The sequence below is a fragment of the Parasteatoda tepidariorum genome, chromosome 3 (assembly GCF_043381705.1).
Source record: "Parasteatoda tepidariorum isolate YZ-2023 chromosome 3, CAS_Ptep_4.0, whole genome shotgun sequence".
Lineage (NCBI taxonomy): Eukaryota > Metazoa > Arthropoda > Arachnida > Araneae > Theridiidae > Parasteatoda > Parasteatoda tepidariorum.
Genome location: NC_092206.1, coordinates 39921469 through 39938034, shown reverse-complemented (window position 1 = coordinate 39938034; position 16566 = coordinate 39921469). Strand labels below are relative to the sequence as shown.

Below are 16566 nucleotides of genomic sequence, written 5' to 3'. Positions count from 1 at the left end.
TGACTTAACACAATAGATTTAGTAATTTAATCTGATAAATACTACCTAATATCCCAATCCCCCAAAAAACATACACACAAATTGTCTGTTAATGTATGTTCATTTGGGGGAAAAATTTTGTTTTAAATTTATTGATTGATTTTATATGAATATAATTAATTATAGTTAATATTAATTTATTATAATAAATATTAATTTTTATAATAATTATATTTTATATCAAAACATTATAATTAATTAAAATTAATTTTAAATTAATTATAGTTAATATTAATTTATTATATTAAATATTAAGTTTTATAATAATTATATTTTATATCAAAGCATTATAATTAATTATAATTAATTTCAAATTAATTATAGTTAATATTAAAAATATTATAATTAATGTTAAAATAATTATAAATAATATTAAAATAATAATGACTAGTATTGTTCATAAATACATTTATTATTCTTAACCTCGTTAATAAATTGGAGTAACTGGATCATTAATTGAACCAAGGCTAATTTATTTTCTGTTTGTGACAGTGTAAAACACTTCTTTCCTATCAAAGAAATGATGATCAGGTATCAGTAAAATGGCAAAAAATGTTAAGTCAGAATTAAACAAGGCGTTTTCATTCAGAAGTGGAATTTGTTTAACAGGATTTGGTTCATCGACATATCTCGCAATAAAAGTGAAAGAATACTTTGTAATATCGGATGATTGGGCCAGCAACTTACAAATGTATTTTATAGTTATGAGGTGTCTGAATTAAGAACAAAATTGGATTGCAGAGGGAGAAATAGGCTTACTCATTCATTGATTCTAATATGATATAAAAATGGTATGATGAAACAAATCTGTTAGAAGCTATGTCAAAATGAGTAAAGCTAATTTTGAAAAGAAAAGAACGATATTGATTATTAGTTAAGTAAAATTTTTTATATTATTACCTATATAAATTTTTTTATATTATTACCTTTTTGCTTCTTTAAAATATGTGTATAACTCAATTTATACGTGTCTACTCGTTCATTTAGTTGTAACATGTTAGTAACATTAAGTATTCTTCCTAGGAAAAGAAAATAAAGAAAAGAAAGAAATAGTCAAATTATTATTTTTTTAAATAAGATTTACATAAGAGTAAGCAAAAGTAAATTGAAAGATCTTTAAAATTTTTCCTTGAGTTATAAGACTCCGGTGGATTAAATCATTTGTTCTTAGAAGTGTAAAAAAATGTAGAGAAAGGGTTCAGTTTTTTAAGTTAATCTTCTTCATCTTTTTTAAGAGCCTGTCGTAGTTTTATCATTATTTTTATTTATTTGAGCTTTATTTCAGGCATTTTGAGTAATAAATGGAAAGAAAAAACTTTAAAAGATCTAGACATCTCTTTCTGTACACTTTCACGATGAAATTTATTTTTGATATTAGTTACAGTCTAACGTTTTTACAGCCGACGTATTTCACGGACTAATTTGATTATATAATTAAATATTACTTAATTAATTAATTAATAATTTGATTAATTATTGAAAAATAAATTAATTAAAAATTATTATGAACAACTATTGTGAACTTTTCTGATTCATTTGGTCTCATATAAACATGTGTAAGCTATTCTGAATGAAAATAAAAAGTAGGTATATTTTAGACTTATAAAAATGTATATAATACGTTTGATGAATGACCTGAGACTCAGACATTTATCAAGAAAAAAATTAAAGGCCTAAAATAAATTCTCATGAAAGTAATTTTTTGAGAAAAAAAATAATTAAACTAAATATTATTTAGAGATACTAACGATAAATAGAAAATTTAAAAAAAAAATGGGTTATAGAAATTCAACGAAGAGAAATTTATTTTTTATCCTGAAAAAAAAACTTTGATTTCTGAGCAATTTTTAACAGCTGGAAGCCAAATGTGACTTAAATCTATCTCTTTGAACAACACATCATCTTCTTTAAAATTCTGTCAATTATACTTTCTCTTCACTTGGTTCTAAGGAACCCTTGAATTGAAACAAATGAAATGTCTTTCAATTCGAATGACAATTGATCAAAATTGTCAAATTCATCTTGGAGCTCTTCATTGATTTATAAGACTGTACATCACACTGGCGTTGAGATTGTTGTTCTCCTGCCTCGAGGGGGTGTATACACCTCCTGAAAAAAGATTAAAAACAGTTTTTCGAAAAGATTAAAAATAGTTAAAAATAGAAATGTGCAATTTTTAAAATACATATTTAATGCTAATTGAACTAAATTATTTATTTTACCGCTGCTAAATACAGTCAGAAAAAATAAACATGTTATAAATATAAAAAAAAAGACTTCATGCATTGTAACCAACAATTTTGCAAAATTCAATAGTTGCTGTTTTTTAATTACATGCTTTTTCGAAACAAATATGCTTAATTGTTTTGCTGATAAAATATCGTTGGAACATAATTTCAAATTAGACTTTAAGAAACCATAACATTTGAGATACAACTCTTCAAATTTACGAAATATTTCCAATATTTATCATTAAAATATTTTTTTTCTAATTTACATCGAATAAAATCCCTCTTTACTATAAAAGTTCAATTCCAAGAAAACTGTAGCAAATAGTACATTTAAGTATATACAAGTATGTATGTATTTATATAAATATATATTTGCTTTAAAGTTAAAATAGAAGATAGCTCAACAAGTTTCGATCACTGAAACACAGCTCTTTCAGACAGGAGGACATGAATAATGAAAGTAAAAACACTTAAAGTAAATGATATTTTCTAATAAATGATTTCAGTTTTGCCCTAAACCTACTTAGCGCATCGGAATACACTTTGCCCCTGTTTATCTTGTTCTGCCACCATTGTCTTTTCAGGAACCGTGCTTTCTCTTGACTATTTCACATTTCCTTTTTTTTATTTTATTGAAAACTGTGACTGTTCTTCTTTATTATTACATATTCTTATATAATTTTCGTTTAAACGTGTTTCCTTCTTTTTAAAATATGTTGTACGTCTGGCATGGAGCCCGTGTTCGATTACTCGAAACATCTTCCAGTTTAACTAAGCAGCAAATAGAGTATTTTTGTTTAATTTTCAAGTAATACAAATTGTTTTTAAAAGCTAGAACTAGTGTTTAGTTAAAATGGCATAACACATTTTTAAATTTTAAATTTTATACCGTTAATGTTTCTTGCAATGTTTTAACTTCATAACAAATTTTTTTTAAACTTTAGATCAAAAATTATTATTCAGTGAAACAGTGAAAAATAAACTCTAAAAAATAAAAAAAATATTTACTCTTTAGTTAAGTAGAAAACGAAGAAAAAAAACATGCAAGACATCATATGAATATATTTTCATATAAAGTTGCGAAAATTGTGCAAAATCAAAATTTGTATGAACTTTATAAAAGAAAAAAAACATTATTTATCTGAAACTGACCTGTAAAGAGTCTTTCACTGGCAACTCATGGAAATTCCGTTTCAATATAATACTGAAAATATATTCAAATGATGGAAAAATAATTAGAATAAGTTAAAAATTTGTAAATTTTTTTTAATCAAAATTTGGTGCAGAAATCATTAGAAGCTTTAAAAAATCAAAAACTGAGCCAAAATAAGAGAAATAAAAAAAAACTGCTTAAAGTAGCGAAGCAAAATTTGTTAAAACAACCTTAACATAGAAAAACATTTCAAATAAATTTACAATTCTGTGTATTTGATTGAAAAAAATTAAACTAAAAAACAGCTAATGACAATAGCTATAGAGTTTGCGAGAATAAGAAAAATAGGTTTTGGTTAATTATAAGTTTCTCATTTTAAATACTTAAAGTTAAAAAATTATAACGTACTGATGCATAGGTTTTCAAATATTATAAATTAGAGATATTTAAAGGATTTTTAGGTATTGGAAAGTAAAATCTAGTAAACGGATCTAAGATATAAGTAATCATAAACGACATTAAATTATGTCGCATATTTTTATCAAGTGATCAATTAAACTCAAGTTTTTTTTTAACAGGTGTATGTATAAACTGGATATATTCATTTTTATTTTTATTTTTATTTTCACTGATTGAAACAGATCAGAGATATACACTTTCTATATAAGTATTATAAACAAATTAGTCTGTCAGAAGCTTATACACTCAAAACTCTATAATTCTATATTCTATTTAGGTAATTTCTAAGCCTAATCACCAAATATTTTCTTCCTATGACTCTAAAAATCTAATTTAATTGGAAGCCAATGACTCAAGAACTTTAAGAATATCCAAAACATCTCAAATTGAACTTATTAAAACTTAAATAAAATGCTAGAGCGAAAAGGGTTTTAAAAGAATTGACACATCATGAAACTTTTTCAGTACTGCAGGGTCCACTGTGGACCATAAAAAATACAAGAATTTAAATTAAATGCGCAGAGTGCAAATGATATATAGGATTAAAGTTTGTTATATTAAAAGAAATATCATTTGCGAATATTCAAAATACGATTAAAATAGGTTTCCCATTTTAAATGAAAAATATTTGCTCACTCCACCTGAATTTGAGAGAGGAAAATTCTGAATCCGCTTTGATAAAATTTATGTTGAACTTTTAACATAGTTTGTGAACGCGATTTTATCCAGTAGTAGACAATATGTCTTATCTAATGTATATTTATTTTATGTAATCATAAAAAAATTGAGTGATTCATGAAATAGTTTTTTTTTGCATTTTTTATCACGTATGTATTTACATTTTCTCGTGATGGACATAAAAAACGGACTTTATTACATGAGTACCGAATTCAATTGGTGTTTAAAATTCATTGGCCTGTAAATCTTTTTTTCAGAGATCTGGATATTAAAATTAGTAAAAAAATTGATAGTTTTCATTTTTATTTACTATTGCAATAAAATTAATAATGTCACATTATTATTATTTAATATAATGCACAAAATATAAAAAAGGAGAGAGCTATATTTTCATGTTTAAAATGTACTAGAGAGCACAATGTACGACCATTAAATGTGCGACCATTATTTCATATGTACTAGAGAGCTAAGTCCCCTGTTTGCTGTCAATCAACAATCTCACTTCACAATCATTGTTGTTTCTTAGCATAAAACATTTTTTTTAACGCAATCTGAAATTAATCACTTATATATGTACTATAAAGAATTCTGGTTACTTTCGCTCGTACCTCTACGTCACATATTCAAATTCGTTTTTCTTTAAATTAAATGCCTATTTTCTATCCTTAGAGGTTTTTTTAAACTTTATGCTGACGGCAACAAAAAAACGGAGAAAACTAGATCCTACCATATAAATAGAAAGGTACAAACAGCAGAGGAAAACTGAGACACCATCTTTAAATTTTTATATATAGTTTAAAACTTGGTGACAACTGTTGTTACGCTGCCATGCTAGCAAGAACCCTAAATATTCATAAAATAAACATTCAATTTTTCTTAACCATGCCTTTGGAAGCACTTTCGCCAAGGAGAACAAAAAAAGCCGCAACCTAATGCCTTACACTTGAGGTAAAGCTGTGTTTCCAAAATATACATAGAAAAGAACATACGCAAAGAATTTTTTTGGTTTACATCGGACGAATAAAGACTATTTTAAAAGTTTTTAAACTTTTTAAAAATCACCAATTTGACTAGATTTTTCCACCTAAATGAAAATTATCAAAAGCAGTGAATAATTTTCAAGTCTTGTAAATTGTTAGATAAGTCCAGGTATACAAGGAAACTATTTAAGATCACACACGCTTTTTATTTCGATAAAATTTTGGCTACTCTTTATATTGATGTTCTGCATCATTTTCGAAATTGACGTTGAGCACGCTGGCTAAAGATAAGTAAAAATTGACCTTACAATTATAGATAATTGTTGCAAACCTATAATAGGTATGGGAATAGCAAATTATTCTCAATAAAGCGTTATTTAATTTGTCGGTATCGCTTTCGAAAAAAAAAATTTCACAAAATTAGGAACCGGGTGTGTGGCAACTTTTAACAGCCTGTGTAGAGACAGAGAGCGCGTGTTATCAGTTCCCGTTAAACTGCTCTATCATAAAGTGCACAGAATCACGTGCAGGTAGTTCGGCAACCAAAAGCCACCCTCTGCAGTGGATCAAAAATATGATATGTGTTCAGATCATCCTCAATGATGATTCCCAGACAGTTACAAATAGTCCAGTGTGCAGCTCTAGGGGGACGTAAATAGACTATAACAACAACAAAATTATAATTGATATTTGAAGTTGTTTGATAGAATAATAAACGATAGGAGGTTGATCCTTTAATCAAATTTTGTCCCTATTGTAATTTATAAAATTGACTGTAAGTAATCGATATCAAAGTATCCAGCTCAAAAATCAGGCGAGATTATAATCTTTCAAAGACCACTTGCTGAAATTTTAAAAAAGTACGTTTTTCTGATGATTCTAAACTCAATTTATTGGGAAGTGACGCAAGAATTACATCCGTTGTCCGAAATGAACAAAAAATAGTACTGAATATCAAATCTTACTGACAACGACCCAAAATACACACCCTTTCCCCCTCAGAATTTTTATTAATAATATTTTTAATACTTTTTTTTCGTTATTTTGCATTAATTTAGTTCAAAATGAGGACAGCATTTTATATTTAGAATTTTAATAATTTTTGGTTACGAAATAAAGAATGAAACGCTGATGTTTTTTTCTGCGTTAAAAGTAAAAACTTTCAAACACGGTTCACTTTCAAACAATAATGTTTTCAAATTTGCACTTATTTGCAATTATTTAGATCAATAAAAATTTATTAAATTTGAAGAAATAGTTATTGTTTAATGAAATTTTATTTTCATTTAAATTTTGATAGATACATTGACATATGGAAATATTTCATCACTTTTAGAGTCATTTGTTTACAAATATTAACAGAATTATACATTATCTATAAACTAATTAAAACTAACTTAATTAAAACTAAACTGGTCAGAAACTTTTACATGTCATGGTTTTTAGAATTTCTATATATAATTTAATTTATTCATGAATCAACAAAAAATTTATTTTAATCTAAATAGTTTCCTTTTTATTTCATGCTTTTGCTTTAATATTAAAATCAAATGTTTTTAAAATAAATATTTCGTTAAATGGTCTATTATCCGCTTAATCTGTTATCCGCATTGTATAATGTATAGGGATTGATGATTATTTTATCAAAAATATCGTTACACTTCATAACAGATAACTTTCTTCGCAATTTATTATGATTTTGTTTCTTTCTAGTTTCCTTAAGAGTTATATAGAAAATATTCTATTCTACTATTTTATGTGTTAAATTGAAATTGATCGTGATTAAAAAAATCTTGAGTTTTCGTAATGTAATTATGCGTTTCATAAGTTTAAAAAAATATGCTTTTGTTGGCTTAATATTGAACTCATGCTCTTACCCTATTTCCATGGAAATTAGGATTGTGCACTGCAGTTCTACCTCTCGGTAGCGTCTTATTTCGCATACCATCTTCCTCTTGTTGCTCAGGATGTGGCATGACGCCTGCCATCATTCCTACTGGTGGACGCCTATGATAGTCCAAAGTAGCAAAGGGCACAGCGCTGGCATCGTATTGGCAAAGGTTGGAAGCAACAACTGGTTGATTAGGGCAAAAATCAATGTAAGCTTCTTGTCGGTGCTGTTAATAAGAGAAAAAAAAACAATTTGAAAATGCAGTTCTTTGTATTCCTTTTATTTAATACATCTGTTATATTTAATAACATGTACTGTATAAAATACTTATTTATTTCCAATTTAATCAATTTCAGAGAGTATTAATGTAGTTTACATACCAGATTTTAAATAACTTTTTTGTAAGGCTGAGAAAAAGTATTAGTTCAATAATGTAATTATTAATTTTTGTACATTCAACAGTTAGTTTTGTAAATAATATTATGTTTTCATTTCTGTATTTAATCTGAATTTTAGGGCTTAATAGTTTTTTTGGCATTTTCACTGATATTTATTTTTTTATAAGTACTGTTGAGCAGCAGACCCAATTTTCAGTTTACGACTATCAAAGTTCAACTCCATAGCCTTGAAATTTTAAGCCCTAACCAGAAGACAATAATAGCCTTTGTCGTTTAAATTAAACTAACCTTCATTTGCGTTACACGGAGAGCAAAACCACAGAAACCACCCAAAACCTGGTTTGACTGCAAGAGGATTCTAGCCCATGATTTGTCTACTATTGAGGATATTTCACAGCAGCATTATGATCACTACGAGGCAGGTGAAGAGTTCATATAAATTAGATCAAATGCAGATATGATCTTCAAAGAGAACAAAAATATTCTAGCTATTTTCTTCAGTATATCCAAATGATTTCAGAGCCTTTAATTACGTAAAATGTCATTTAAAACTTCCGACTGGATAAATTATAGTCAATGATATTTTGTGGGTTCATTAATAACAAATATCACTTTGTTTATAGATTTTAATTCGCACTTTATATAAATAAATGTATAACGGAGCACAAAACTTAAATTAATTTTAAGAAACTAAAGAAAATTTGTAGATTCTCTTTTCTAAATTTACCGAATCATATACAATTGAAATATTACTTAAATGAACTGAATTATAAAAGGAATTAACAGTTACGTATCACCAATTAAGAGTATTTGGCATTTTTTATTATGTTGTTGTTGTTTCTAATGACACTTGATAATTACCCAGCAAGCCTGCTCGGTGAAACCAAGTGAATTTAAGGCAAAAGAAGCTATTCTTGCTTTTCAATGTCGCCATCTATGGCTTTAAATTCGACTTCAGCCACACAAACGTAGTAGCCCGTTTTTAAAGAGCGGCCTCATTCATACATTCATTCATTCATCCACAGATCGCAATTTTTACCTAAACCAAATAATGAACAATCTGAAATTCAGTACCTCCAGAGGTATTGATTTGTTATGCAAGCATTGAGGACTTTTTGACAGCTTTAACATGCACCAGTCTCAATGTACTATACGGGGAGTCTTTGTCCGGCGGGGATCAAACTCACGATCTTTCGGACATGAACCCAACACCCTACCAACCAGGCTATCACTGCCCATTTATATTATTCTAATATTGTTTAGATTTAATCTAATTTCTTAAGATCTTTACTTCAATGATAGCTAAAGAATGCTAATATTTATTTAAAAGTTTTTTTAAAAAATTGTTTTTAGAATAATGTGAAATTATATTTAAACACAGGATCATTAACTGAAATTTATACCTTCGGGTTTCTCTGAAGGCTACCCGTGTAACCGGATTCATAAAGTGGATTTTTTTGTGGCACCTGATCAAACGTCATCTCCTGAACTGCTTCTATTCTATAGTTTGTGTGTTCTTCCGGACCAATGTATTCTGTAAAAAAGAAATTCTTACTTACGACGTATATTCTGAAACAATTCTTTACATAACTTATACATACTGCCAAATAAATAAATAACATGAGTTGTGAAGTTCGTTTTGTTAAAAAAACAAGCTTTCTTCTCAAATGTCATAAATGTACGAGCATCCATACATGCTTTCAATCTTATAAAACAATTCCAAGTATTACGCAGTAAATAGTTTTACTTTGAAGAGTTCGTAGTCTTCCATGAATTGATTCATTACTTGTTGAACATGATAAAGGGTAAAAGTTATGGTAATTAAAAAAATATTTATGAAAACATATGTGAAAAAAGGCAAAATAAAAACTTAAAGAAATATTGCCAGGAAAACAATCATTAGATATACTAGCAATAATGATTCCTCTAGGTATTGATTATTTGAACATTAGTTTTTTCGTATATTGCATTTAATTTTCTCACCAACAGAATATAAAAATTCAGCTTTTTTTTTGAAAAAAAACTAAGAACTAGTTATTTTTTTTTTACCATTGGGAGGCAAAAGCATGTTTGGTATTCCACCACCTTGTTCCATTTCTGCACAATAAGCATTTTGAGGAGGAATCACGTCAGGATCTTTGCCATCATGTTCTGAGGGATCAACTAGATTCTTTTTCAGTAGAATCTCATCTCTAAAAACATAAAACAAATTCTTTACTTAAAATTACTCAAGCTTTTAAAAGGAATTAAAATAGAACATTAACTGCAGTGCATGCAGTTTGCAAAGAAAATATATGTTACAGTATAATAAAGATTTCTAAATTCTCAAATAATAGCAATACATTTTTCATTAAGGTATTTATGTTTCGTTTTAATTTATTTTTACATTTTCTTCACTGTCATGCTTATTTTATTAACTAAATTATCATTGCGATAAATATAGAAAACCAAACTTAAACTAACAAAGATATAACCGAGCATTAAACTTAATGAACTTATATGCAAATTCTATCACGTAGAGTACGCCAAAAAACGGTCCGCTCTGAGCAAATTTTGATTTAAGGATCTGATCTTTATGTTTTTCGAGTCTTTCTTAATGGTTCGAGGAAATTAACTCAAATAGGCTAATTCACTCTTGCAGACGATATTTTAAGTTGCGAAATCAGATAAAAAAACGTACGTTTTCCATTATTTTATTAAGTAGCAGTCGAAGAAATTTTGTATTGCAAGGTATAAAATTTTTAGCACAGTTTTTAAATCATGTTTTACTTGCAAAATACAAAATTTGAGCTAAATCAGTTGAATAATTTCTGAGAAATCTAATTTTAATTAGTCGTACACTTAAAATTCGATTTCTCAGAAACTATTCAACTGAATTCTCTCAAATGTTTCATTTTGCCAAGTATTCTTTAAAATGACATATATTAAGTTGTATACCTTGCAATTAAAAAAAATTGCATATTATTACTAAATAAATTAATTAGTTAATCCCATCAAAAAGTTTTCCAAGAAAAAATTTCGCCTAATACTTGATAATGGAATTCCGTTGTTTCCTGGATTGGGTTCAAAATTACAGGATGACGGCCTTGAACTTTAGAATACGTGAACCCAATATTGTTTAGGCTGTTCAACGTTGGTTACAAAATGAAATCGGTTGTAAAATCATGTTACCCAATTGAAAAAGAGAGAAATTTTTTTTAAAGATTAAATTTGATCATCCGTTAGAGAAGTTTGAAAAATTATCTTTTTTCATAGGTTCATCATTGGCCTTTGTACACCAAAAACAATAGACTATTTTATTTCTTCAATTATTTCAAAGCTAATAGTGATTTATGTTAACGTATAACTATAATCATTTAGAAAGGATCTTATGAAATGTTATTTTTTTGTTAAAATTCAATTTTTTTTTCGGTATGTCCCATAGGCTCAATTGTTGAGGTGAACATGGTAGCATATGCGGATTAGGTCACCAAATTGGCATTTGAGAAGTTATCAGAAATCAAGTGAGTCAATTTAGTTTATAACTAAGTTTTTGAAACACCAATTTAAAAAATTTAAAAGTAGATTAAAAATCTGAGCGCTAGTCCCAGTTATTTCTGAACTTTCAGCTGAAAGCTTTTCTGAATCAAGAAACTGGTGAACTTAACGTTATTTAATATGAGAGTAGGTTGTCAGAAAAATTTCTGTACAATTTTACCCAGGGGTTCAACTCTTATAGGGTTAAAATGAAGAAAAAATTAGAATAATGAAAAAAATGAAAAAAGAAATCGTGATAAATGGATCTTATGCAATAAAAAATACTAATTTACCATTAGAACTTCTGATGGTTTTTGCGCATTTTAGGAAAGTTAAGATTGTTGATTCAGATGTTTTAAATAAATAAAATTCATTCTTCAAATGGTTTTTTAAACAAATGAACAAAACCCAAAAATCACTAAAAATAACCAAAAAATTTATAATTTAAATTTTCAAAAATTAATGAAATTCAAAAACAATATTTCTTCACAAATTTTTAGTTTTCAAGTCAAATACTTGCGAAATTATTTTCTAAGTGAAAATAAATTAGTTGTATTTAACAAAAAACTATCTAACAACAAATAACTATGTAACAACAACAAATTATGTAACAACAAACATAAACAAACTAGTGTTCTACAAAATATATAAAACTAATTTCTCGTTTAAGTTTGAAATAAAAACATGTAGAGAAAGGCTACATTATTTAAATCATTTTTTGAATAATCATGGACAAAATTTATAATAAAATTCATGCCAAATATTTATTATTGCAGGTAATTATTGTCAATAAAAATAATTATAGTCAATGCTGAAACTAAACGAAGAATTATAATCTTTAATATATGAACAATTAAGGGAATCGAATTTTTTTATTCCCTAATAAAGTAATGTCTTGATCTAAGAATGTCTTGAATCAAACGAGAAGAAACAGAATACTTCCACATTATATAGCAGCAATCTATTGTTTTAAAGTTTAATATCTATGTGAATTACGAATAATTACATCGAAATAAATAAACATGAAATACTTTTGAATCCTCAAATATTAAAATATTTATGAATATTAATATTGTGAAAATTGCAGATTATTACATTGAAATAAATAAACATGAAGTATGTTAGATTTCCTCAAATGTTATTTTATTTTTAAATATTAATATTATGAATATTATATATTAAATAAGACTCCAATAAAAAAAATAATTATAATGAGCGATGCTATTCTAATATTAATAAAGCATATTCAAGATCAAAATTTCGTCCAAGAAATTTATTTCCTTGCCCAAATGTTGTGAGAGAAACATTTTATTCTGAATCAAAAGCAAGTTTATTTCTTGACATTCAAACGGAATTTGACATTCGAAATGTTTCATGAATTTTCTCGAAGATAAAGGACGTGTTGTGATAAGAGACAGATTTTGCTTTAAAATAATTGGGTCTTTGAGAAATATTAATATTGTATTTTGAATCAAATCCAATTTATCCTTTCTTGTTTGATTTCGTATACATGTCTGGGAGTTCCTCAGAAACAAATTTCATTTTAAAATGAAATAAATAAAGGGAATTCGTGAATATTTTTTGAAATAAATTAGAAATGCACATAAGCAAACGCTATATTTCGCAACAGTTTTAAATTCACATTCTGTAACATTTATTTCTATGTATTTAACCGTAAAATAAAATAATAATGTTAATATATAATATTGAATATTATTCGTTGCATTTTGAAACACATTTGAAATCAAATGTAATGTTGACAAATGTATTTATCACACTAACTGTGTGCTCAAATCGTTAAGGTTATTCGGGTAAAATAAAGTGAAAAAAAATATTCAGTTTTTTAATACATATTCACTACATTGAACTCCATGAATGATCACGAATGTCTAGGATTAAATCAATTTTATTCATTAATTTCATTTCCGGAGGGATAAAAAGTATAAAATGCTTTCAATTTGATCATGGCAATTTAAGCTTATCAAAAATTTCACCATACAAACTGATATTACCATCTAAAGTGAATTTGCTTCTATTTTAATACTACTACTTTTGTTTTGATGTTTTGTTTGAAATTTTAATGTACAAAATATAGTTTGTTCTAATAAACTTGTTTCTATTATTTCTTTAAGTAGTATTATAAAAACATTTTACTTAAAAAGTTCCTTTGCAATTTAATTAGTTATGTAAAATAAATATTGGAAAATAAATTGTAATAAGATAATCAGTTGTAAAATATTACCTATATTAAGTTTATCCGAATGAAAAGTGGATATACATGAATGCATCAAAAATACAGAAGCGAGAGCAGCGTCAATATTAGCAAGAGAAGCACCTTAGTTTAAGGTAAAAGAAAAATACTTTCGATTATGCATAACTGAATAATTAATTCACACGTGAGCAATTAACAAGCTGAACGTAAAGTTGAGTTGTTGATTGCTCATACAGAAGCGAGAGCAGCATCGCCATTAGCGAGAAAGGCACCTTAGTTCGAGATACGAGAAAACACTTCCAATTATGTATAACTGAGTAATTAATTCACACGTGAGCAATTAACAAGCTGAACGTAAAGTTGAGTTGTTAATTGCTCAGACAGAAGAAAGAGCAGCGTCACCATTAGCAAGAGAAGCACCTTAGTTTAAAGTTTAAAAAAAACAGTTCCGATTATGTATAATTGAATAATTAATTCACATGTGAGCAATTAACAAGCTGAGCGTAAAGTTGAGTTGAGTTGAATGTAAAGTCAAGCTAAACAAGAGGCATTTAAAACAGAAGAACAAAGGGGAATAGTACGATTTTTATAGACATAAAATGAGCGTAATTAATTATCAAATGTTTGCTATTTACTCTGAACATATTGTCATAGACAATTGATATCGAGCTGTTTATTAGTCTTCATGAAGAGTGTGCTTCTGATATAATTTTGGATCTTGGAAGACACAAAGAAAGAAAATTCCACGATCTCCTCCAGGAATACATACAGTGTTAAGACTTGTGGAAACTGAGCAACACTGTAATCTGACATGGATAAAGAAGTAATGCAATTTTGAAATGCATGTTTGAATAATTAATTCACACGTGAGCAATTAACAAGCTGAGCGTAAAGTTGAGTTGAGTTGAATGTAAAGTCAAGCTAAACAAGAGGCATTTAAAACAGAAGAACAAAGGGGAATAGTACGATTTTTATAGACATAAAATGAGCGTAATTAATTATCAAATGTTTGCTATTTACTCTGAACATATTGTCATAGACAATTGATATCGAGCTGTTTATTAGTCTTCATGAAGAGTGTGCTTCTGATATAATTTTTGATCTTGGAAGACACAAAGAAAGAAAATTCCACGATCTCCTCCAGGAATACATACAGTGTTAAGACTTGTGGAAACTGAGCAACACTGTAATCTGACATGGATAAAGAAGTCATGCAATCACCTTCTGCAACTAACATTCGCATTGTTTTCTAATAGTCTGCAACTGACATTCGCATTTATTTTGCATTGTTTTGTTATTAACGCATTCTTAACGCGACTTTACATTCACCCTAGCTACTCTATTGCGGACTGCTTAATTAATTAAACACAGTATGCGGTGCACTCCTTATCTTTCTTTATGACCTTGGCTAATCGTTACTGTAACGCTTTAGCGTGTGTTTGCTTTATTAATTATTACTATTATTATTATTATTAAGGAATCATTTGCAGTTAAATCTAATGTATTTAAGCTGCCATATAAAAATCTAATTACTTTCTTTTAAGATCGTTGTATACAGTTAAACACGTAATAAAGTAATGCAGTTTCACAACACGTAATATAGTTTCAGAACAACCGATAATTTTATTGTTAAAATACATTTTATGGGTTTTTAATCCTATGGTAATTAAAAAAGGGAAATATAAGCAGAAACTGTTACATAGTTTTTTCATGAATAGCGCGTAGCTATATAAACAATTATGAATGATTTTAAGAAAAGACAGTATATAAAGGGGAAAATTCTGAGGAAACGGTAGTGAATCGATGAATTAGCGAATCAGTGTCATCATAAATTGGCAAATTTGTATATTTGTAGAGCAATCAACTGGTACATTGATAAATGATCTAATCAGTAAATGGACATGGGCAAATTAGTTAACGGCTGAACTAGAGAATAAGCAAATTTGAGGTACAAGTTAGGTATTATACAACAGCAACTAATTGGAGGCTTATGGGACAGCTTTTCAGAAGATAAAGAAAGGGGATAGAGCACTTGCCTCCCAATGAGGTGATCCGTGTTCGAATCTCAGCGATAGCTAGTTTAAACGAATTACACAACGGCTCGAAACCGATCACAGTATTGACGTAAAATATCCTCAGTGGTAGACGGATCACGCGATCAGAGTCCCTTGCCGTAAGGCTAAACATGGGACATTCTCGTGGTTTTCCTCTTCATGTGACGCAAATGTGGGTTATTTTCATCCAGTTGCATCAAAAAGTCCTACATGAAGGCTAATTTCTCCCAATACGTAATCCTGGAGTTCCTTGTCTTCTGGATTAGGTTCAGTTGAATATCGGAAGTCGTAAACTCATAATTGGCAATTATAAAGTAAACAACGACAATTACAAAATAAAATACCCCGAATAATGAGTTGATATTCACTAACCCCCACCTAATCTTTATTTCTATTGCGTTTCGACTTTCTTAGCCCTACCGGAGCGCTTAACTCATACTTTGCTCCCGCCAAGTTGTAATGAGAGACCCATAACTGGAAAATAATCTAATAGCACTGTTGATAAATTAATGCGTTTGAATGTATGTAGTTTCGGCTCTTCCAGTCGATGATCATAAATTCTGAACAATTATTTGGCTTTGAAGACGAATATTGATAGATATAGATCATTACTTGCGTTAATTATTTAAATTAATTGTTTCATATTAACATAACACTCACTGATATTTTTTCGTTCCATTCATCTTTGCATGTTTGATAAAGTAAATATTTTACAGCTTTTTTTTCTAGCATCTAAGAAACTTCTAAAAAAATTTTTTTGCTCTCAAAACAATGTTTTTTTTTAAAATTTTGTACGAAAAAAAACGTTAAAACAAAACCAATGTATACTTTTTATATATTACATTTTGAATACTGGTGGTAATATTGGGTTGTCTACATCGACTCTTTCTAGTTGACAATTAATTTTTCCCCTTTTTTTTCATTATTACTATTTTTTTGTGCGTCCTGCTTACTT

The 16566-nt window shown here is 27.9% G+C and overlaps 1 protein-coding gene across 2 annotated transcripts in view; it reads right to left on the bottom strand.

Moving 5' to 3' along the window:
- Positions 1 to 1841: 1841 nt before the first annotated feature.
- LOC107456467 (kin of IRRE-like protein 1) overlaps positions 1842 to 16566 on the bottom strand; it is a 226162-nt gene continuing 211437 nt past the window's right edge. The window contains exons 14-18 of one of the 2 annotated variants that reach the window (XM_071178515.1): positions 9879 to 10021; positions 9233 to 9363; positions 7418 to 7657; positions 3423 to 3474; positions 1842 to 2148 (exon numbers count right to left, since the gene is read on the bottom strand). In XM_071178515.1, coding sequence (XP_071034616.1) covers positions 3448 to 3474; positions 7418 to 7657; positions 9233 to 9363; positions 9879 to 10021 — 541 coding nt within the window. In that variant the 3' untranslated portion in view covers positions 1842 to 2148; positions 3423 to 3447. The remainder of the gene's footprint in view (positions 2149 to 3422; positions 3475 to 7417; positions 7658 to 9232; positions 9364 to 9878; positions 10022 to 16566) is intronic. The other variant, XM_071178516.1, reaches the window with a different exon arrangement.